Source organism: Cucurbita pepo, chromosome 4, assembly GCF_057944985.1.
Source record: "Cucurbita pepo subsp. pepo isolate OVF chromosome 4, ASM5794498v1, whole genome shotgun sequence".
NCBI lineage: Eukaryota > Viridiplantae > Streptophyta > Magnoliopsida > Cucurbitales > Cucurbitaceae > Cucurbita > Cucurbita pepo.
Window position 1 is genome coordinate 306,337 of NC_141801.1, and position 22,804 is coordinate 329,140.

Genomic DNA, 22,804 nt, shown 5'->3' on the forward strand with positions numbered 1-22,804 from the left:
TGCCCTAGAGTAGGAAGAGATGTCTTACGCTCTGTAGAGCCATCTTCCATTATTCATGCAGCAGAAGCTAGCGACAAAAGATAAGACCAGCACAATAAATGTCTTTATGGGACGGACGTGTTTGAGCCAGAGTTAAAGATTTGTCTCTCAAGTTGGGGTCGGTGCTATGTGGACGGAGGTCAAAAACTTCCAAAGTGTATGACTCATATTTTTCCTTTTCCTTCTCAAATAAAAGATGAGTAATCCAAAGTTGAAGAATGATTAATTTAATATTAATATAAATCAATAATCATCCTAAAGCCAACCACTTTATCCATCGACATAGAAATGAAAGATTTGGAAAATTCAAACTTCACTATAAAAAATGCAATTTTCCTTGGAAAAGCAAACATTTCCGTCGTCATCTAAGACCTTCTTGCATGACACATCTGTACAGTTTGGTTCAACCCCTTCAATAATTTAATACTAATCCTCAATAATCTACAAAACCATCATAACAATAAGAATTAAATAATCCCCACAGAATTGTAACAAATTCACAATTCACAACACAGCCCCCACTTAGCATCTTCTTTATTTAGAGCAAAGGAATTCGATCATCGCCTAAAACCAAGGCGAAAGTGAGAGAGAGAAAAAAAAGAAAAAAAGAATTCCAACAAAGATGTGCTGTGGAGATGGCGATTGTAGGCCATTGGGCTTCTTGCTCGGCTTGCCTTTTGCATTCGTTTCTCTTATTCTTTCCCTGGTCGGCGTAATTATCTGGATTGTCGGGTAAATTTGTCGAAACTCCTTTAATTTTTAGCTTCTGGGTGTTCATGATTTGGTTTGTTTCGTCTGAATCTGATGCCCCTTTTCACTTTTCTATCGATTTCTATCGATTCATGACTGTATTTGCTCTGGGTTTTCGCTGCAGATTGACGCTTTCTTGCATATGTCCTTGTTGCTTGTGCTTGACGGTGATAGTGGAGTTAGCGTTGGAGCTGATCAAAGCCCCAATTCATGTCATGCAGTGGTTTACTTCCCAGATTCCTTGTTGATTGTTCATAAAGGGAAGCGCGAGAAGCTTTAGAGTGTGTAAGTATCTTATCTTTGTTCTGTAAAATTTGCATTTGATATGAACATGTAGCTTTGGGATTTCCTGTCTCTGATTGATTATGATTTTCTTTTTTCCTTCCCGTTTTTGTTTCTGTAGCTTCACTGAAATGGGCTTCCATTGACTGTTTGTGACATCAATAATCAATATAGAATCAAAGTTGTCTTTTTACAGTATTTCTGAATGAAAGTTATATTCCCTACGAAGTTTGGTTTGCTGAATTCTGTGTTCATATTGAATCTGTCCTATACTTGTAGTTGCTCAGTATAATTGCCTCACCTTCTGAACCAACTCCCGAAATCACATAGCTTCTCATTGCTTGTGGAGAAGTAGAGGTATCAAAGCAATGGACAATAGCTTCTCCATTAACGAGAGATGGAAGCTTTGCTCATTCTTACAAGCTTCACAAGCATTATTGTCCGAGTGTTCTTGCTTGGTCAAGATTTGTGAGATTTCATATCAATTGGAGAGGAGGATGAAGTGTCAGCGAGGACGCTGTGCTCTGAAAGGGAGTGGATTGTGAGATCCTACATTGGTTGGAGAGGGGAATAAAACATTCTTTATAAAGGTGTAGAAACATATTCTTGGGAGATACGTTTTAAAAACCTTGAGCGGAACCTCGAAAGGGAAAGCCCAAAGAAAACAATATCTACTAGTTGTAGGCTTCAACGGTTACAAATGGTATTAGAGCTTTGAGTAATGTATCAGTGAGGATGCTGGGTCCCCAATGGGGTGGATTGTGAAATCCCACATCGGTTGGAGAAGGGAATGAAACATTCGTTGTAAGGGTGTGGAAATCTCTCCCTAGTAGACACGTTTTAAAACCTTGAAGAAAAAACCCATAGAGGTCAATATCTACTAGCGGTGGGCTTAGACTATTACACTACTGATCTTAGAGAGTTCTACCAAGATGCATATCTATCAGCTAGCAAGGGAAGCTATCAAGCTATCAGTAGCATTGCTGATTGCAGCCATTGGTGTTTGCCTGGTTTGCTTGATTCTTGGAATAGACTGTCGTATGCTAAACACTATATCAGACTCCTAATAGTTCTTGACTGATACTACTTTAAGCAGTTGAGATTCGAGGTTCATCACTATGCCTCTTCACTAGTTTTAACTACTTATACGTTATCTTGTTGTCTCAATAGTTTGGGTCGTAAGGTCTCATATACAAGTCTCTAGTGATTGTAGTAAGAGGATAAAATAAGGTTCAAAAGTTCGGAGCTGAGCAAGAAAGAAGCCTTTTCGATCCCGCCAACAATAATCCTTTGAAAAATGAAAAAAGTGGTAGTGGTACTCCTGGCTCGAGAAGCAAAACTGTCGACATGTTTTTTTTAACGAAAGTATGTGTTGAATTGACCAAATTTGAACATTCCTCGCAGTAAAATTGAAAGTTATGGACCGTAATTCAAGTTTTTCATATGGTGCCATAAAAGGGTCAAATTATCATTTTCTCGTAATTTAGGTTTTTCTCTCTTATATTTATAGAGTTTTCTTTTGGTTCGTGAAATTGGGCTTTAATGACCTTCGGGCCCAACCATTCGACTTACGTTTTATTAGCTTTGGACCTAACCCGTCTGAATTTGAGCTTTGACCAAATTTGACTCGACTCAATTTAAACCTAAGTTTGAACAAATTATCTCTTCCAACAATGATTCAAAAAACCAAGCAAATAAAACTTTATCCAATATCAATAATACACACAACTAATACAACAAATTCACAAAATCACACACTTTTCTAACCCAAACAAATTGACCTTATTATCCCTCAAACCCACACATATTACAACATTAAATCACAAGTGGGCAGGGGCAACAACGGAAGAAGTTGAAGAAATAGGCGCCGAAGCCGGAACCGCCGCAATACTTGAACCATAACCACCGCCACACGGATGCTCAAAACAATCCACAGGACGCTCAACCACCGCACTACACTCCTTCTTACTCCTCTGCAGCGGCTTCTCCGGCACACAATTCCGACGATCATCAAAAGCAACCCCTTCCGCCGTCAAATTCCGGCAAACCCCTTCTTCCTCACAAAAGTAATTATAAGAAACCGTCACATTCTCCAAATTCGGAAGGTTACAAAGCCCTTCAAACAAATTCCCAGTAAACAAATTGTGAGCCAAATTCAATTGCTCCAATTGACCCAACCCAGCTAAACTATACGGCAAAGGACCCACTAATTCATTAAAACTCACATCCAAAACCTTCAATTTGTACAAGAACCCAATTTCTTGCGGCAAACAGCCTGATAAACTCGTGTTGATCAACAAAAGTTCTTCTAAACTGTTTGCAAAACTTGCAATCGTCGGTGGAAGACAGCCCTTCAAATTGTTGTTGGCAAAGACAATCACGGAGGCTGATTTTCCACCGATGTTTCGAGGGATAATGTTGGTGAAACGATTGCTGTTTATAAAAATGGCGTCGAGGCTTTTGTTGAAGAGTTCAGGGGGAATTTGGCCTTCAAATTCGTTGAATCGAAGGTCGAGATATGTTAAGTTTGGAAGATGAAGAACAACAGAAGGAAAAGGGCCAACGAATCTGTTGTTGCTTAAATCTAATTCGAAGAGGAGAGACAAATTGGCTAAAGATTGAGGCAAAACGCCGCAGAAACGGTTGCTGTTGAGATGGAGCAGAGCAAGGTCTGTTAAAAGGCCTAATTCATTAGGAAGGAATCCGGCAATGTCCCCGTGGTTTAAGTCGATTCCGGCGACGACCTGAACATTTGAGTCGTTGAGAGATGGGGCACAGTATACCCCAAAGTAGCTGCAAACTGAAGGCCCTACCCAATTGGTGGTATGGTTTTTTGGGTCAGAGTAAATGACCTTTTTCCATGCTTGGAGAGCAAGGAATGCTTGGTGGAGTCTCGGGTTCGTGCTCGGTGATCGAGCACGGTGGTGGTGGTGATGGTCATTATGAGTGACTACGCCACCATGTTTGGCGCTCAAGCTCTTAAACAGACAAGATAACTGAAGGAGTAACAAGATTAAAGCTTTGGAGGAGGAGGACAAGAACAGGAACGAAGCCATTGTTTTAGAATTAGAGTCTATGGGAGTGATTAGTTAGGTTGTAGGCTTAAATAAGCAGCTGCATTATGCATCTAAATCTTCAGTCTAATGCTTAATCATGCTGTATAAGTCCAATAAGAAGCTTAATTTCTTCTTGGGATGATAATGGAGGAAGAAAGTTGTTCCATTTTTCGTTCGAATAGCGACGGTTAACCGTTACGATATGCTTGAAAGTACGTATTTGGAGTAAGGCCAAGAAAGAAGAACAGAGGAACATTGGGTCTGAATATGGCTAAAAGCTTGAAAAGCTGAATGTTTATCTGCGCATGATAAAGACTTTGCTCCTCGCGGTTGTTTTCACAGTTTGTTTGAAGTGGAATCTGAGAGGGATGGGCTTAAAAGAGTCTTGAAGGAGGTTTCTTGGAACCTAAGGGTTCTGTAATTACAAGTCTTTGTTATGTGTAAATGCAACTAATTGATATCAGATACGAAAATGTAGTGTTCCTTGAGTATCAAGCTTGTTGACTAATGATGCTTAGTTCATTCAAGTTCTTTACTACCCAATGATCATTTCTTGTGTAAGATTTATCTGAAGAATTGAATATAACACATTCAAATGTGAATCCATAGCCATGATCCGAACTTGATCCTAAAGTTGGAATATTAATGCATGAGGGGGCTTGACTGTAAAGCTTCATTATTAGAACTGAAGCTCCTGTGGTTTGGTTTCAGGTTTGACAGCTGATACAAAGCAAACTCGAATGAAGTTATGTTAAATGGTATCCAAGGCCAACATTCGGAAAACATTGGTGTATATGTAACAGTTCAAGTCCTCCGCTAGCAGATATTGTCCTCTTTAGGCTTTCCCTTACGGATTTTCCCTCTAGATTTTTAAAATGTGTCTACTGGAGGGAGCTTTCCATACCCTTATAAAGAATGTTTCGTTCTCCTCCCCAACCGATGTGGGATCTCACAATCCACCCACCTTCGAGCCCCCGCGTCTTCGCTGGTACTCGTTTCTCTATCCAATCGATGTGGGATCTCACAATCCACCCCCTTCGGGGCCCAGCGTTCCGCTAGCACTTGTTCCCTTCTCCAATCGAGGTGGGATCTCCCAATCCACCCCCTTTGGAGCCCAGCGTCCTTATTGGCACACCGCCTCGTGTCCAGCCCCCTTCGAGGCTTAGCCTCCTCGCTGGCACATCATCCGGTATCTGGCTCTGATATCATTTGTAACAGCGCAAGCGCAAACCCAAGCCTACCGCTAGTAGATATTGTCCACTTTGGACTTTCCCTTTTGGGCTTTTCGTCAAGGTTTTTAAAACGCATATGCTAGGGAGAGGTTTCCACGCCCTTATAAAGAATACTTCGTCCTCCTCCCCAACCGTGGGATCTCACAATGCACCCCCTTGGGGGTCAGCATCCTCACTGGTTCTCCTCCCCACCGATGTGTAACAGCCCAAAGTCCACAAAGAAGAGAAAAGCAGAAATTGAACTTTTCTGAAATACCAAGTGCACTACAATACGCAAAGGAATTTAACTATGATCTCCAAAAAAACTAATAAAAGACCTTATGCCTCCAACAAACTATCAGTACAGCCAGAGACAGAACACCATGAACACAACCATGATAGTATAATTACGCCATGATCTCCATTAAAAACAAACATGGATAATATCACTCAGTAATGCATGAGATCAAACAAGAAAAACTCGAACCTGTAAAGGCTGCCGAGAGGGAAAGATAAGGAAATAGTCAGAAATCTCCAAGTAGATACATCGCGAAATGCGATTTCATGCAGAAATGAAGCTTCGGTATTGAGAGCGAGCTCGTGGAGACTAGGGTTTGAACCATAATCACGTATTTACTATGCCACTCATTGATTCAACGATTCACGAGCTGGAGCCTGCAACACTTACTGAATGGCAGCCGAGAGTGGAGGTAAGGGAAGGCGCCACCGGTAGGATAGTGGGCCTAAAGTTCGGCTTCTTTTTCAAATGGGCTATAAAGCCCAACTATAAAGCCCAATTCTACAGGAGTTTAGTTAAACTTGGTTAGTTGACTGGGCCAGAAATTGTACGGTAAAAAGCCCAAGTTTAAATCCCAATCCTACCTAGAGTTTAGCTGGACTTGGTTGGCCCAATGGGCCTGAAGTGGTTACGGTAAAAAGCCCAAGTTTAAAGCCCAATTCTACCGAGAGTTTAGCTAGACTTGGTTGGCCCAATGGGCCAGAAATGGTACGGTACAAAGCCCAAGTTTAAAGCCCAATCCTACCGAGAGTTTAGCTGGACTTGGTTGGCCCAATGGGCCAGAAATGGTACGGTACAAAGCCGAAGTTTAAAGCCCAATCCTACCGAGAGTTTAGCTAGACTAAAGTGGCCCAATGGGCTAGAAATGGTACGGTACAAAGCCCAAGTTTAAAGCCCAATCCTACCGAGAGTTTAGCTGGACTTGGTGTGGCCCAATGGGCCAGAAGTGGTACGGTAAAAGCCCAAGTTTAAAGCCCAATTCTACCGAGAGTTTAGCTAGACTAGGGTGGCCCAATGGGCCAGAAATGGTACGGTACAAAGCCCAAGTTTTAAGCCCAATCCTACCGAGAGTTTTGCTGGACCCTGTTGGCCCAATGGGCCAGAAATGGTACGGTAAAAAGCCCAAGTTTAAATCCCAATCCTACTGAGAGTTTAGCTGGACTTGTGTGGCTCAATGGGCCAGAAATGGTACGGTAAAGCCCAAGTTTAAAGCCCAATCCTGCCGAGAGTTTAGCTGGACTTGGTTGGCCGAATGGGCCAGAAATGGTACGGTAAAAAGCCCAATTTTAAAGCCCAATCCTGCCGAGAGTTTAGCTGGACTTGGTTGGCCGAATGGGCCAGAAGTGGTACGGTAAAAAGCCCATGTTTAAAGCCCAATCCTACCGAGAGTTTAGCTGGACTTGGTTGGCCCAATGGGCCAGAAATGGTACGGTAAAAAGCCCAAGCTTAAAGCCCAATCCTACCGCGAATTTAGTTAGACTTGGTTGGCCAAATGGGCCAGAAATAATAATAAAAAATCATTAATAAAAATAAAATAAAATACTTACAAGGTCAGATGTTGTCCGGTCATAGAATATAAATTGGCTTGACTCACTCGTGTTGAGAGTGAGTGGTGCACAATCTCAAACTACGAAAAATAAAAAATAAAAGTAAAAAAATAATAAAAGAAGAAGAAGAAGAGATGAACAATATATAATCTACATGAACATCTGCATCCCGCTACATTACAGTACGAAACTCTTGATCAACAATGAAGCCTACAACAAGACAGCAATCCAGAGAAGACCCCTTATATATTACAATCATTCAAACATTTTTGTGTTTGAAACAGACGAGAAAAAACCAAGATTTCATCACCAAAACAAATGGATTAGTCCAGGTTTGCGAGTGGCAAACATGAACCAATTTACATTTTTGGTACAAACAAGCCACAAGGGGCCTGTAGCTGACCGAATTTACATCTACCTATCTTCCACAGGAGATGGATTCTTGACTAAGCGGTACACAAGGAAGCCCTCTGTTTTGCTAGTAATTCCTTTAACTTCCTTATAAGCTGAGGGTTGGAGCACATGTAATCCTGGAAGGATTCCCTTATACTCTGCAACAACTCCTTGTTGTAATCACCTAGTTTGATATTAAGCAACTTCGTGAACAGATTCTTCCACAGTTCAACGTTCCAATACCTACACCGGAACAACAGAGAGTTCAAGTCAGAGAGAGGAAGGGAAGAGGATGGTTGGTTGCTCACTCAAACTCAAACTCAAACTCAAACTCTACAAAGAGTCTATCTACGAATAAGTTTCAACTATGTCTTTAGACTTTAAAAGGTTTCTTTTCCACCCTTATGAAAGTTTGTTCCAAAAAGATCTTTGAAGAGCTTCTTCGTCAAACTAAGATGGCCACTGACGTGACGGCTAATGTTTAAAAATGAAAGGCATACATAATATCATTTCCATTATTCACATAATTGATGAAGCAATTGGCGTGCAACAACTAATAATGTAAAGAAAAGCGTGACTGCTAAGTATTTTGCACAGGACAGGAAAAGGAAACAGAGTAAAGACGCCAGAAAAATTACTAACCGCTTAAAAGAAGTTTTGGGTAAATAAACAAAGCTCCCATCAGATGATACTTTTTTCTCAACGTCCATGTAGGAACCATGAAGCATAGTGTGGACGACTACACAGAAGCCATATATGTCAACCTGTACAAACACAGAATGCTACTGATACAACTTTTGTTTTCCTCTTCACAATGGGTTTGCAGCACTAGAGTTGTTATAGAGACTGACCTGATATTTCCAAGGTTTATTCTCTAGCATTTCTGTACAACGAAAGCCAGAAGTTCGGCAATCTCCTTCAAATTCTACATTTTCAGGAAAAAGCTGCAGATCTATACCTCTTCCCCAATCAACAAGGCAAAGCCCCTACAAGATAAAGCTACAGGTAATCTTCCTACCTCTCAGCTAATGTAATGTCCTGGGAACAAAAACAAGGAATAATGAACCTACATACCTGATCATTCCAAGGACCACTACGTTCCCGAAATCCATCTTCCGTTAGTTTGCCTCTGCATAATGGGTAACAAAACTAAAGTCAATTGGTAGAGAATTATAGAATGGGAGTAGAAAATTTTTCAATCGGATGCTGGAACGGCTCAAGCCCACCGTTAGCAGATATTGTCCTTTTTGGGCTTTTCCTTTTAGACTTTTCTCAAGGTTTTTAAAACGTGTCTGCTAGGAAGAGGTTTTCACATCCTTATAAAGAATGTTTTGTTCTCCTCCTCAACCGATGTGGGATCTCACAATCCACCCCCTTCGGGCTCGGCGTCCTCGCTGGCACACTCGTTCCCTTCTCCAATCTATGTGGGACCCCCCAATCCACGCCCCTCGGGGTCCAACGTCCTTGTTGGCACACGGCCCCGTGTCCACCCCATTTCAAGACTCAGCCTCCTCACTAGCATATCGTCCAGTGTCCTGCTCTGATACCATTTGTAACCGCCCAAGTCCACTGTTAGCAGATATTGTCCTCTTTGGGCTTTCCCTTTCGGGCTTCTCCTCAAGGTTTCTAAAACGCATTTGCTAGGGAGAGGTTTCCACACTTTTATAAAGAATGTTTCATTATCCTTTCCAACCGATATGGGATCTCACCGATACGGATCATTATTTGTGGGCCAAAGTTGCAATGAAAACTAGAGTGAACTATTTAATGAAATCAACTGTTACCTTGCATAACGAATAAGCAGATTGTCAGGTTTAAAATCCCCATGGATAATGCTAATGTTGTGCAAAGTCTCTAGCATGTAAAGCATTTCTATGGTGTAATAAATACACAAAACTTCTTCCATTGTCTTCCCAAGGACTACATATAAATTAATGGCATCCTGCACCAGGTTTTAACCACACAGTTACTTACGGTGAGTATTTTAAAGGACCATACAATACAGAAAGGTTCAGAATCTGAAAATTCACCTGTAATGTGCCATGAGCCAAGTAGTCACAAATAAGTATGCTATAGTCAGAATAGAGATACATCTCATGAGCACAACCAAAACTTGACCTCTGACATTGTGAGAAATTGAGGATGAGCATAAATCGAGTTGCTAACATTCAGAAGTAATAAGCGTTTACTGAAAATCTAAAGGGCTACAACATACTTCCTTCACGGTGACACGATGATCAAGTTGACGATAAATGTAGAATTCCCAAGGAAAAGGAGGTGTTTGTATCTGACAAGCATTTGAAGGGAATCAGGACATCCAGCAAGCTCACATTCAGGTATGGTGTATTATGAATGCTTAAAGTAAAGGGTATGTGCAGATTTTCTACCTTTAGTGCGACAACATCGTCTGGGTTACTGTCAAGATATGATTTATATACTTGGGCAAAGCCGCCAGTTCCTGCACAACCTTTGATCTCATATTTCTTCCCGCCTGTAAATTTTGGCAAATGAATTAGAATTATCATGATGAATAGAGTATGAATGAAATAAGAACATTTTTCCCTCCATTTCTTACAAAATATTTCAAGAAAGCTGGTTGTTTTGAAGGATTGACTTTAGGTAGTTCTATATATTTAGGTGAAAAATCTAACTATGCCATTACCAATCTCAATAACTTTATTCCTGGATGAATTCCGCAATGAATTTAGAGCCATCTTTTTAGGGTAAGGTTTAATGCTTGAATGGTAACCCTGAAACATGCATTAGATTCATAGTCAAGTTAGTAAGAGAGTAATAACTAGCTTGCATACATCATTGGACAAGGAAAACTGCACTTTCTTACCTCATACTTCAAAATCTTGAGATTAATCTTGCTTAATAAATCTTTCATAACAGAGGAAGACCATGGATTCACGTAAGTTTCTACAATTTTAGTGGATTCACCACCATCATTCTACAAAAACGAAATTTATAAAAGTCAAAATTCCTACGTTATATACTTGAAGAAACATAATCTCATTTGCTCTGTGCTTTAAGAACACGCACCAATTTCATTGAACGAGTATTGACTAACTCAGACATCCTATCAATAAACAACATTTTTGCCTTTTTCAGCCACTCAAGGGGCTCGGCGTTCCTGTTACCAGTTAAAAAATGTAAGGAACAAGCATAATCATACATGTATTCAGCAGTATGCCCATGAGAGGGAGATAGAGATACCTCAACAAGCCAAGCTCATAAATCATGTTAGCGTCGTTTAGTCTCCCCTTGGATTCAAGGAACACTGCATACCAAATATAAAGCAAAGAATTGCCAATGCATATCTCCTGCTCCAATAATTCCTTGAAACCGGTTTCAAAATCCTCCCTCATACCAATCTACTTACACGAACAATATAATCTTAATTATTATTCAAAATCAATAAACCGAAATTACTAAAAATTAGTCAAAGTTATCTAATCAACTGCATCTACGAAACAAAGATGATTAAACTTTTAAACTCACAGATATAACAGTGAAAGAAAGATAGTTACGCACAGAGAGAAACCAAATCTTGAGAAATCGGACATCGTTTTTGTACTTGACATTGCCGCCGAAGGTTTTAATACAGTCGGAAACGAGATCCGCGAGACCTGGCCCAGAAACATTGCCGGAGGTCGAATTTTCAAGAGCATCCTTTATGGACCTGCGATTGGAACCAAATGTTCATCAATAATTTCACTGAAACTGGATGGAAGAACGATTGTGAATCAGCTCGATTACAGAAAAGAAATGAAGGAATACCAGAGCCAAGGTAACAAAGGGTCCTGAGCAGATGTTGTAGTGGTGGTGATTTGAGAATCAGGGAAGATTATCGCCATGGCGGGTAGCTTACTGCTCGTGGAAGAAACGGAAGTGAAGGATGCCGACCCAGACAGTACCTTGGCTCCGCTCCAATAAGAGCGCCATTTTTGCAATTCAAATTTATTATAGTTATTACCTTTTTGCAATTCAAATAATGCGATAAAATTCCATAAATATTTTTTACAATTTCATAAAATTATCGTCACCATATGCTGGAAACTAATTATAACATTTAAAATTATAAGAATTAAATTAATTTTTCTAATTAAAATTTTAAATTAATTTTTCTAATTAAATTTTTAATTTTATCTCAATATTAATATTAAAACATTATTATTATTTTAGTATTTAGAAACTAGCAAATTTAGTTACCAAAATTTTTGGTTTTAACCACTTGTTCTTTCTAGTTCTTGGTCAATGGGAACATGGACCCATTTAAATTTTCAAGTCATTTAGTATAGTATTGCTTCAAGAAGATGAATCTTGTTCGAATGTGGTATCAATTCATTCATATATTTGTGAGATTTCACATCGATTTGGAGAGGGGAATGAAACATTCCTTATAAGGGTGTGAAAACTTCTTCTTAGTAGATGCATTTTAAAACTGTGAGGCTGACGGGGATACGTAACGAGTCAAAGCTGACAATATCTTCTAGTAGTAGTGAGTTTGAGCTATTACAGTACTCCTCCAGCATCATATGATGAGAGTCCCTCACTTATGCACCCACAATTCTCCTCTTACTAAGTCTCAAATGATCTATCTAATCCAAATTCTAATATAGGGATACGTGTCTCATTTCTTGAAGTTACCTAAAAAATTGAAAGATTCCCTCACAAAGTTTGTATACAGAGAACGAGTAAGGCTTAAGATTAGGTCGAGAGACATTCTTATCAACCAAACTATAAAATGAAAAACCCCGACTAAATTGATAATGCATTCACATTGTTTAGTCCAAAGATACTATTTCACACTTCAAGAGAATTATCCAAAGAACAACTAACCAAATTTTGACTTTAAATCGAACTTAGATCGAGGTCAAGCTATACTTGAGTGAGAGATACGTTAGGCTATGCTATCCTTTAAACCAAGTAGGGGTCCACCCACGCGTCAACGTTGTTGGAGTTAAAGGGACGCCCTTGAACACCAAGTCAGGTCCGCCCACGCGTCAACGCTGGTGGAGTCATGGGGACGTCCCGCCGGGCGCCCCACCCCCTCACAACTCCTGTAAAAAGGCACCGAAAAGAAAAACAAAAACAAAAGGATCAAAACTGCACCCTCCGATGGACAAGACGGTGACTGAAATCATACGCTCTCAACAAGCCACCACCAAACGTACCGCGACACTGCCCCAAATTATCAACTTTGACTCACAATTCCCAATTCCCAATTCATTTTCCGCTTCACAAACAGTCCCTTCCTCTTTCTCCCGCCAAACCCTCTTCCTCTTTGGTCCTACCATCACAGAGCCTCTGTCGCTGTTCCACAGGCCCCCACCACTTCACGAGAAAGCTCACACATCATACAATTAAAGGCAGAGAGAGAGAGAAATTGAGTTTTGAGTTTTGAACATTCTTCATTACCCACCCTCCCTTCGTGTACGACCATTAGTAACAGCTGCAAAAACAGACACGGATTCAGAAATAAAGGAAAGGAAGATAAAAAGTTGCAGTGTTTGTGTGTTAGTATGTGTGTGTTTGTGGTCCATTGCTTGTATCCCTTCTTTTCTCTTTAAACTCCCTCCCCCTTTTTCTTCTATAATTCTTCCACCACTCCTCAAAGCGCTTTTGGAATCTTCTCTTCTCTTCTCCCATCACTCCCACCAGTTGGTTTTTGTGGGTTTCTGATGGATGTTGGTAAAATTGAAACAGCCCATCAGCAGAAACAGAGGGTGGTGATGGAGAAGGGGAGAGTGAAGGAGGCTATGGTGGTGGTGGATGAAGACGGGGAATATGATGAGGACAAGAAGAGGAAGGGTGTGATCGTCAGTGTTGGCAGTGGTGGCTCCGGGAAGAAGGCGGCGGGCGGCGGCGGAGGGATGCGGTGTTGTCAAGCTGAGAAGTGTACGGCTGACCTGAGTGAAGCCAAACCGTACCATAGGAGGCACAAGGTCTGTGAGGTTCATGCCAAATCTCAGGTTGTGCTTGTGGGTGGGTTCAGGCAGAGATTTTGTCAGCAATGTAGCAGGTTCAACAACTTTGGAATTTCACTTTTCATCTACTTTGATATCTTCTCTTGTCAGTTGTGTGTGATTTGACATGAATTCTTTACACATCAGCTATCTCTGTCGTTTCAGGTCTTCATAAACTCAAATTTCATGTTGATTTTCAATTATAGGCCTTTTTCTTATTATTCTCCTTTATTTTGGGTTGTTGATTCATCAAACCAAACACATAATTCCATCCTAGATTTTCACATAATAAACCATTAGGAAGATGTCCAAAATACCTGAAATTTCTGCAGTAAGACCAGCTCAAACATCTTGACATTGAATTGTGGTTGTAGATTCCACGAGCTGTCGGAATTTGACGAAATGAAAAGGAGTTGCCGGAGGCGTCTGGCCGGTCACAACGAGCGTCGAAGGAAGATCTCGGCCGAGTCCAATGCTGAATGCTCCATCCGCAAAGGGACTGGTGGAGCACAGATGAAGGATAGTGTCTGTGGACAGGCTGATGATCAGGGGAGAATTCAAATGACCATTCAAGAAAACGCTGCATACAAGCACTTCCAAATCAGATAAGTTATAAACATAACTCAATCTGCTCAGTATGCTCTCTCTCTTCTGTCATTCAAGAAATGCTGTATTATATATGATGTCCCTCCCAAGCAAGCTCTGTTGATGCATCCTGATCTACATGAAAGAATTGCCTTGTTAGAGGATTAAGCCATTAATAATAATTAAACTCAAGATTAGCCAAACTTTGATCATTATCTGTCCTGTAATATGTAAAAGATCATCAATCTAGTTCAGATTGATCTGTTTCTTTCTGGTTCTATCATCAGCTGCTTATAAAATTACCTGAAATAAAAAGTACCTGCGTCATGTGTCATGTGCTTGTCAATTTTAAGAGTTACAGCCCACAATATCAGATTTCTGGAGCTGATGGTGTCACGTAGCTTTCTTCAATAATACTGGAGAGATATTATGAATTAATTTTTCTAACTACAAAGTCACGTGTTTCATCATATGACTAGATTTCGGCTAGCTGACAAACTTGCACTTGTAAGAAAAAATATACATATAAAGACAATGGGCCCAGAAGAGTTTTTAAAATTTCGTCCGCATTTTACTAAACAGTAGGATGCTTTGGGGGTCCCTGATATATATTTTTCGTCAGACAAGGGAAATGGAACTACTTAGAACATATTATCCCTAACCTCTAATTTCCCAAGTTAATTCTTTACATGGTGCTACAAAAAGAATATAAAATTGGTACAAGTAGAATAAAACTGCTCCTTCTTCTACTGGGGGGGGTTATAGTTCAAGAGTTCTTGAACATACATTGGTCGGTCATGGTTTCTTCCTTCACCTTAACTGAGCTGCGGGGCTGGACATTGCAACTTTCATCAAATTTTGCCTCTCCTTTCTTCTCTGGAGGACACGCAAGTTTGGCGACTTGGCCTTTGTTGTTTCCTTAACAGACCTATATTATTTTTTACACGGTCAGATGATACCCAAAAGAAAATCAGTCAAAATAAGATGTGAAATAGTAACAAAGTTTGATTCTAATTGGCTTTGTTTTCTTACCTTTGGGGGTGAAATGGATGGTCGAATTTGGGCACTGGTCTAGCATGGTGAACCAAGGTTCTTCTCAGTTGTTTCAATGCTTTCTCTTCCTCCACCTGGAGATATTTTTGCATGTTTAATATGTCTTGGTATTGCAACATGTTTAGTATCAGAACAGATTTGGCTATTGCAACAATGAAGAAATGAAAAAGACTATAAAAAGAATAACCAACCACTCTTGCTGCGTCGCTCTCTTCTCTGTATCTCTTGTACATCATCTCTTTCTCCTTGATCTGTGTCGAGGGTATTTCCAAATTAGCAAACAAGAACGATATCTGTGAAATATTAGAAGAAAAAAATGTAACTTTTAAATATGCAGCACCTTTTGATCAAACTCTGCTCTATCCACCGCTCGATTATCAACATGAAGATTGAATTCTTGAACTTCTGTGAGGGGCTTCCGTGATTTCTCTGGCAGTGGAATTGGGTCCCTGATAAATTAACGACAACACACTTATTTTTCCTCATTCTGGTTTTGAAATTTAGTATTTTCACCGTATGTATATGAGATATGCTTTTGTAAATGAACTTACTCTTTTAGAACCGGCAGAGCCTTGAAATTCCTCATTCTGGCCTCTTCTTCCTCTATTCTGCGTCTTTCTTCCATTTCCTTCTGCATTTCTTCCTCGTGCCTCACAAGACTTTCCAATTGGAAAGGCTCAGGTTTGGTGCATTGCTTGGGCTCAGGTTTTGGTGGAATCTGCTCAAACACAACAAGCTGTTCGTTAGCATGGTTCTATATCCACATAGCGCGCATAATCTGTCAAGAAGTTTGTTGGTTATGCATACCACAGGGTAATCTGTAGTATAAGGATATGGGGTAGCCCTTGGAATGGCAGCTCTTTCCTCTTCCAATTGCTTGTGCACAAGTTCCATGAAGAATTTTCTTTCTTTCTCCGCCCCTCTTTCCTGATGCCATCAAGGAGCAAAAGGTGAAAATTTGAACTCCAATTCTGCTCTTGTTGCTTATAAAGATTGGATGGCCACTTACCTCTGTGTATAGATGAAAGGGGTTGGGCTTGGTGTTTCTTGGCAATGGATTATGGCTGCGAGTATCAGAACATATTGAGAGCTGCAGGGGGAAAATACCAGAAGATGATAACGTATTAGAAATTATTAATAATGCCATCATCACTAGAACTTTAAGAAATTAAACAGCTGCTACCTTGTCGAAAAGATCAGCAACAACACAAGGTGGTGGAGGATTTCTCTCATTTGTTGCAAAATGAAATTCTTGTGGTTTAGTTACATGCTTTTTCATGTTACAGAACATACCCAACTCTCCCTTACTTTCAAATATCTGCAGAAGATCAGAAATGAATACAAATTAAATCCTATTAAACATCAGAATAGACTGTTGTTTTGATGTTAGCCAAGTACACACCTTTTTATCTAATGGCCTTGCTTTAAACTTGGGAATTTTCTCCAGTGCCTCCTGCTCAATTTCAAGGAAACTCTTCGCCCGTGGTGGACGAGCCCTTAGTGACGTGTGCAGAACAGGGGTCTTAGGTTCGGTAAGAAAAGGTTTCCATTGATTATTCTGAAAAGCAAATAGCCACCAAATTTAGCTGATTGAAAAAGGCGTGGGAGGGAAATATACTAATAATGGGCTTCTTTCTTAAACCTGACGGGACGATTCTGTAGATATTACTGAAGCTGAATCTGCATGTTGGTTCGCTCTTGCCATTGTCTCAAGGTGAAATTCCTGCAACAATCATGTAATCGGTTAATCATGTAATCGGTTATCCGTGGTCACTTTTCCATTTAATGCTCTCTCACCTGGAATTCAGGAGGCTGGGGTGTGCTCCTCGGTACTGCAGGTAATTTGGGAGCTTCCATGATCTATATAGCATAACACAAGGAGCAGGTAAGTTATAATCAGTGTGCCTAGAGTTAATCAACTAAGTAAAAAGACGAGAAGAATCATGTAAGTGTCAAATTCCCAAAATTTACCTTTTTGTTGAGTGGTCTAGCTTTGAACTTCGGCATTTTGGCCATCATCTCCTCCTCTATCTCAGCTGAGCTCTTCACCTTGGTTGAGCGAACTCTTTGAGCTGTTTCAAATTCAGGAACCTTTGGCCTAGTCAAAGTCAGTTTCGACTTCGACTGTGTAAAATTACCAGCATCCTGTAATGAAAAGTGATAAATTATTATGGAAGAAACTCGGATCAGATGAGGCGTGGGGGAGGAGAGGATAGGATTTAAGTCATTTACCTGAGAATGAGATTTATTGACATTAGGCAATGATAAATCTCTGGTACTTGACTGGAACTTCCTCATCATTTCAGCCATTGAAACAAATGGTGCTGGTTCTCGAACATACATTTTCCTTTCTTCTTTGTTAGTTTTGTCAGCAACTGAAGAACACAAGTTCGAGGATCCAACTTTTGACTTGTGAAGTAATGTATGGGGTTTGACATTGAGAATCTGAAACAAAGAGGGTTTATTAAAATTGTATCCACATAATAAAAAGCCTAAAAACCATATACACACAATTTACAGCACGAGGAGGAAATGTACATAAAGACAGTCACCTGTCTAGATAGACCACCATCCAACTTTTGCCGCTTAATTGCCTGATTTTCTTGAGCTAAAGACGGAGTTCCACTTGTCTTTTTCATGTTAGTTTCCCTGTAGAATCGTTTCGTCAGCACACCTTCTTCCATCAAGTCTAATATCAGAAGGACGAAGAACAGAAAAATCTACCTCTTGACACTAATTGGTTTAACGTTTTTGGTTTGTGATAACTGCAACTGACTTCTGGCTTTCAGAGCCGATGGATTCTTTACCATACTGGCAATTTTTCTTGATGTCTCCTGCCTCTTGGAAGTGGCACCTTTCGTTCGTTGTTCACCCTTGTGAGTACTCAAAGTTGGCAGGGGAGTACAAGCATCATTTTGGACTTGAGATTCTAAAACACTCCGCTTCTGTTCATGATCTTTACGTTGGATTCCACCATTTGAAGAATTTCCTCTACAGGAAGCAGAAAAGTTAGCCAAAAGCAAAGAGCAGAAGATGAAAACTCTCCCCCTCCGGTTATGATAAAGTTTAGAGAAACCAATTGAACAATAGACGAACCTTCCATCTTCACAAGTACGAGGAATCTCTACTTTATCTTTTTCAGTAGCTTCATTTGGGGTAGATGCCTGAAAAGGATATCATGATCAGAACCAAATAGCAAGTATCAACTTGTTCAATGATTCAACTACCATGACAAGGCTTTCAATCAAACCTGTTCTCCACTGGGCTCGCTAGGTTTAAACTCCTTGTTAGTTTCACTTTGCACGATTACAGTTTGAGATGTAGTTGGTTCAACGGTATCAACAGAATTCGAACTGTATAACTCTGAATCCTGTGTAAAGATATGGATCAGCCTAAGAAAGAAGTTCGCATGCGATGCGTGAAAGATACAGAATGAAAGAAATCGCTACCTTCTGCATTTCTTCCGCTTGGTTGAAATCGCACAAGTTCTCAACCTTAATCGATCTAGCAGTCTTGATTTTTGGCATACAAGCTGCAAAAAATGGATCAAAATTCAATTATACATCAACATAAACTAATTGAACATCCAGTTTAATTGACAAAACCCTAAAAGAGTGCCTCGGTTTGCGTAAGTGTTGTGATCGTTGCTCCAAATTTCACCTCGACTTTCTTTTACACTAATTCAAACCAAGAGATGCGCATATTCTCATTTCTTTAGGATTCAAATGTAGCTCTACTATACTTGCAAAAGAAAGGTTCTATTTCCTAAAGTTTCTTTCGAAATCAAGAACGTCTTGAGCAACTTTCACTCCCAAACGGAAGTACTGAACCAACAAAGAGGGAAGAAGAATCGAGTATCGCATAGAAATAGACGAAATTCACGGTCAATTTCGTGGCCAAGATTACTTCAAACCCTAACCTCCATCACTTACAAACAAAACTCGGTCAAATCTCATCATAATCAAACACAACTCTAGTCTAGTCCCACACTACTCAGCAACCGCCAAAAACCTAGAAATTTTTCGGAAAAAGAAACTTAAACTCCCGCAGATCTCATCAATTGTTCGATTCCACTTCAAGAAACCAAAATAATCGTCGAAATGGAAAATCAGAAGGATTAGGTCAGAAGAAGTGAGAGAAAAGAACATACGCGAAGGAGCATAGGTGAGAGCCGTGTCGAACCAGAGTTCAGCTGCGCACTTATCCTCCTCAGACTCGCCATTGATGAAATCAAAGAAGCGAGGTGCAGCGAACTCGTAGGTTTCGTCGATCATAATCGACAGATCGCTATTCGAATCATCAACCGGAGCCATCGATTATTTCCAATTTCCTTCCAGAACAGAGATAAATTAGGAGTTTAACCGAAAATCTGGAAGAAAAATATTGAATTCTCGTGTCTGGAGGAGAAAGAGAAGGAGGAGGAATTATTGTCGTAGAAGAGCACAAGTGAAAGTGATAAATGAGGAGAAGAGAGAAGTGTATACGTTCCTTAGCATCTATCTCTAACGGCTGGAAATTTAAAATACTGGGAATTGTCCAACGGCCATATTAGGGAGCTCTCAGGTAACATATCGGTGTCTCTAACGGCTATATTTCACTCTTCAGTGCACCCTGCGCCTATACGACGTCGTCTTTTCATAAGCGGACCGCATCCGGAAAAAGTTCCCATCGTGAGAACTGACAAGATATCAAACGACGACGTTTCACCTCGAAGGAATTTTTTTCAAATTGGACTTAGGCGGCCCAGCACAATGGACTACAAGCCCGTAAAACACTGCAAGGCCCATAAAATATGCCCTCAATTTATGAATTTAAAAGAAAACTCCTCTTTTCTCGGAAATTCCAAAATTAATCTCAACCATTAATTTGGATAAATGTAATAATATTCATTCCAATAATTATTTTATTTTTTATTTCCATTAAAATTGGTAAGTTTTATAGATTTAATTTTACTATATACATTTTATTTTTATTTTTCTAAATTCATCCACTCATTTTAACTTAAATAAAATAAAATAAAATCTTTAGTTTGGTCTGTCAGTCTCGACAGGGATGGATTTTAGAACAAAAATAACAATAATTGTAATAATTGAACGGAAAATAATAGATAATAATAATAATAATAAAAGTCGTGGGGATTTCATCCCAAAAGTTGAATATAAAATTTCCATCTTTTTCTTTAGCAGACAAGGACGGCTAATAAATCATCCACCCACTTCACTCCCCCCTAAATAAATTAATATTTCACTAAATAAATTAATTTAAAATTTTAGCATTTTAATACTTTAAATTTTATTATATTTTTAAATATTTAAATTTATTTTTTAATAGACACTAATTTTATTTTTCATTAGAAATATAAAAATTAAATAAATAAAAAAATCATTTTTATTATTTTTATTACTATCTATTATTTTCAATAAAATGGCAGATAAATAGAATAAGGAAGGATGGGCCTCGTTGTGCAATAAATATTTGGCAGATATTTCTGGTGTGCAAATTTGACTCTAACGTCAACATAATTTAATGCCATAAAATTGCATTTAATTTTTATTATTTTTTTCGGTAAAATAGACATTTTCGTCTTTCCATTTGAAAGTTACTTTTATTTTATCCAAATATATTTAGATTTAGATTCTATTTATATTTTGAAAAGTTATTTCTAGATAGTAAAAAATTATTTTAATTTTTTTTTATAGAATAAAATAATTATAAAAATTATAAAATTAAGTAAATATATATAAAAATAATTATATTGGAAGCAAAAATATAATTTTAAGAGATCTCGTGAATCAACCAGACCCGTAAAGATTTTATTATTTGATCTCTCTTATAGTAAAATGGAAATAGCACCATTTAAATGTGAATATATATATATATATATATATATATATATATATATATATATATTTGTGTTTTTATGATCAATAATTAAATAGTAAAAAGACAAAATTTAAAAAGAAAAAATTAAAAGGATAAATAAAGTTGAAAAGTAGGTTAGAAATTGTTGGTCGACATGCAGAAATTTTAAAGATGGGTCCAAAATGGATGATCCATCAACCTTCAATCCGATCATATAATAATATTTAATAATTTATAATTTATAAACCAACCAACTTTGAAATAAACATTTTTAGCTTTTGTTTACATTAATAATTTATTTTCGTCGTTTTCCTTCACTTTATTTATTTATTTTTTATTTTTCAAAAAGCCAGGTGGCTCCTTTTGGTAGACCACGTCAAACGTAAATGACACGTGGGCCTCGTAACGCCTACCAATTTTGTCTTCCCACCTATTAGTTTATTTGATTTGATTCATAAACTACTGTCGTTTATTTCATGTGAATTTTAGATTTTTTATTCTCAAATTTAAATTAATTTTCCTACCAATTAATGGATAAATATGTCCATGAATAAAATACGACAACCATGGTAAGTAAATTTATACGACAACAATTGTACACTAAAGAGGTACTCATTACATTAACCAAACTAGATCGAATGGAGAAAGTACGAGTCAAGGGGTATGCATGGCTCATACCGCCTTAAGAGAGGCCAATCTTAACTTCAATTAGAGATGTCCATTCGAAACTCCGAATCTGCGGAGCAGAGAATCTCTGTTTAAATGGAGAATGAAGGAAGGAATAAAGAGAGATCTCTTCCGATTAGCTAAGTGGAGTTAGGGATGAGGATTATATTCTCTATCCTCGACCTCGCCCTGATAATCATCACTCTATCCCGACCCCGCTTGTTCTCGTGGATATCTCTATCCTTGACTTAATCTCTTCTACGGTTGAAAATTCTCGTACTAAAGCCAACTTCGTGATACATTTATTAATTTGAATCCATTATTCCCAAATTGAAATTCATAACCCACAAGCTACTAGAACACATGGAGCTACTAGAAACATGGATTAATCGACCATATGTTCTTACCAACATGAGTTAAATTTCATTCATGGTATACAAACAAGGATCGTGTTCCTTTCTTTCCATGGGTACTCTTTCCTTCAAGCTTCCCTTCTTTTTAAAAAAGAAGCACTTTCCCCCTTTCTTATACGTCTACTTTCATCGAACCTCTATTCCTTCCTTTACACACATATATGCGCATAATCATGGAGAAAATGCCGTTTAAATTGAAAATGAGAGAGAGTAAAAAGAGATTTCTTTCCATTAGCTAAACGGAGCCGAATATTGACCCTAAGATTCAATCCAATTAGAAAGGAGAGGGCCCATTGTCTAGACTACATTTCGAGAACCTATTGCAATGCACCAACTCCTCATTGTTGGACCAAATGAGACCCCACCCTTTCTACGAATTCCCCCACCGACCCAATGACACACGAATCATATAGTGACGACTAATAAGCTAATTTCAGTATACTAAGATAAAGGGAGCAAAGCTGCGAGACTGACCTATCTATTCTCCTAATGCAACCAGAGAGGCATGACATTCAAGGAGGGGAGCGCAGCAACTACATGGACCCCTTCTTTTCTGTTGTTGCAAATACTTTTTCGGGTCAACCCAGAATTCTTTACGAAAAAGACACGCCCTCTACATACATATAAGCCCATATCAAAACTAAGTTAAGAAACTAAGTTAACATACAAGGAAGGGT

The 22,804-nt window shown here is 38.9% G+C and overlaps 5 protein-coding genes and 1 long non-coding RNA gene across 7 annotated transcripts; 2 read left to right on the top strand and 4 right to left on the bottom strand.

Annotated features, from left to right (window-relative positions):
• The first annotated feature begins 529 nt into the window (after positions 1-529).
• LOC111793011 (signaling peptide TAXIMIN 1-like) lies at positions 530-1,264 on the top strand. Its single transcript, XM_023674674.2, has 3 exons — positions 530-771; positions 914-1,074; positions 1,193-1,264. Exons 1-2 carry the CDS (start codon positions 662-664, stop codon positions 1,035-1,037), a joined length of 234 nt encoding a protein of 77 aa, XP_023530442.1. The 5' UTR covers positions 530-661; the 3' UTR covers positions 1,038-1,074; positions 1,193-1,264.
• Positions 1,265-2,748: 1,484 nt separating this feature from the next.
• On the bottom strand, positions 2,749-4,625 carry LOC111793975 (Leucine-rich repeat (LRR) family protein). Its single transcript, XM_023676069.2, has one exon. The coding sequence runs from the start codon at positions 4,125-4,127 to the stop codon at positions 2,892-2,894; it is 1,236 nt and encodes a 411-aa protein (XP_023531837.1). The 5' UTR covers positions 4,128-4,625; the 3' UTR covers positions 2,749-2,891.
• Positions 4,626-7,318: 2,693 nt separating this feature from the next.
• LOC111793438 (protein kinase and Mad3-BUB1-I domain-containing protein) lies at positions 7,319-11,518 on the bottom strand. 2 transcript variants are annotated; one of them, XM_023675309.2, is made up of 14 exons: positions 11,360-11,518; positions 11,114-11,261; positions 10,796-10,953; positions 10,622-10,712; positions 10,419-10,529; positions 10,239-10,326; positions 9,964-10,067; positions 9,792-9,863; positions 9,607-9,696; positions 9,361-9,518; positions 8,651-8,705; positions 8,428-8,562; positions 8,219-8,340; positions 7,319-7,819 (listed from the first exon to the last, which is right to left on the bottom strand). In XM_023675309.2, exons 1-14 carry the CDS (start codon positions 11,434-11,436, stop codon positions 7,630-7,632), a joined length of 1,599 nt encoding a protein of 532 aa, XP_023531077.1. In that variant the 5' UTR covers positions 11,437-11,518; the 3' UTR covers positions 7,319-7,629. The 2 variants fall into 2 exon arrangements, with proteins under 2 accessions (XP_023531077.1, XP_086979365.1); XM_087123239.1 differs by having other exon boundaries at positions 11,081-11,261.
• Positions 11,519-12,320: 802 nt separating this feature from the next.
• On the bottom strand, positions 12,321-14,006 carry LOC111793440 (uncharacterized). Its single transcript, XR_002814936.2, has 2 exons — positions 13,866-14,006; positions 12,321-13,034 (listed from the first exon to the last, which is right to left on the bottom strand). It is a non-coding gene; the product is annotated as an uncharacterized LOC111793440 (long non-coding RNA).
• Positions 13,034-14,467, top strand: LOC111793439 (squamosa promoter-binding-like protein 4). Its single transcript, XM_023675310.2, has 2 exons — positions 13,034-13,604; positions 13,923-14,467. Exons 1-2 carry the CDS (start codon positions 13,264-13,266, stop codon positions 14,155-14,157), a joined length of 576 nt encoding a protein of 191 aa, XP_023531078.1. The 5' UTR covers positions 13,034-13,263; the 3' UTR covers positions 14,158-14,467.
• Positions 14,468-14,646: 179 nt separating this feature from the next.
• On the bottom strand, positions 14,647-19,691 carry LOC111793437 (protein TPX2). Its single transcript, XM_023675308.2, has 19 exons — positions 19,337-19,691; positions 18,636-18,718; positions 18,437-18,556; positions 18,283-18,350; positions 17,911-18,177; positions 17,739-17,835; positions 17,419-17,631; positions 17,158-17,331; positions 16,984-17,046; positions 16,829-16,909; positions 16,589-16,744; positions 16,370-16,504; positions 16,196-16,276; positions 15,994-16,113; positions 15,738-15,904; positions 15,527-15,635; positions 15,378-15,437; positions 15,166-15,260; positions 14,647-15,061 (listed from the first exon to the last, which is right to left on the bottom strand). Exons 1-19 carry the CDS (start codon positions 19,497-19,499, stop codon positions 14,944-14,946), a joined length of 2,370 nt encoding a protein of 789 aa, XP_023531076.1. The 5' UTR covers positions 19,500-19,691; the 3' UTR covers positions 14,647-14,943.
• Between the last annotated feature and the right edge of the window lie 3,113 nt (positions 19,692-22,804).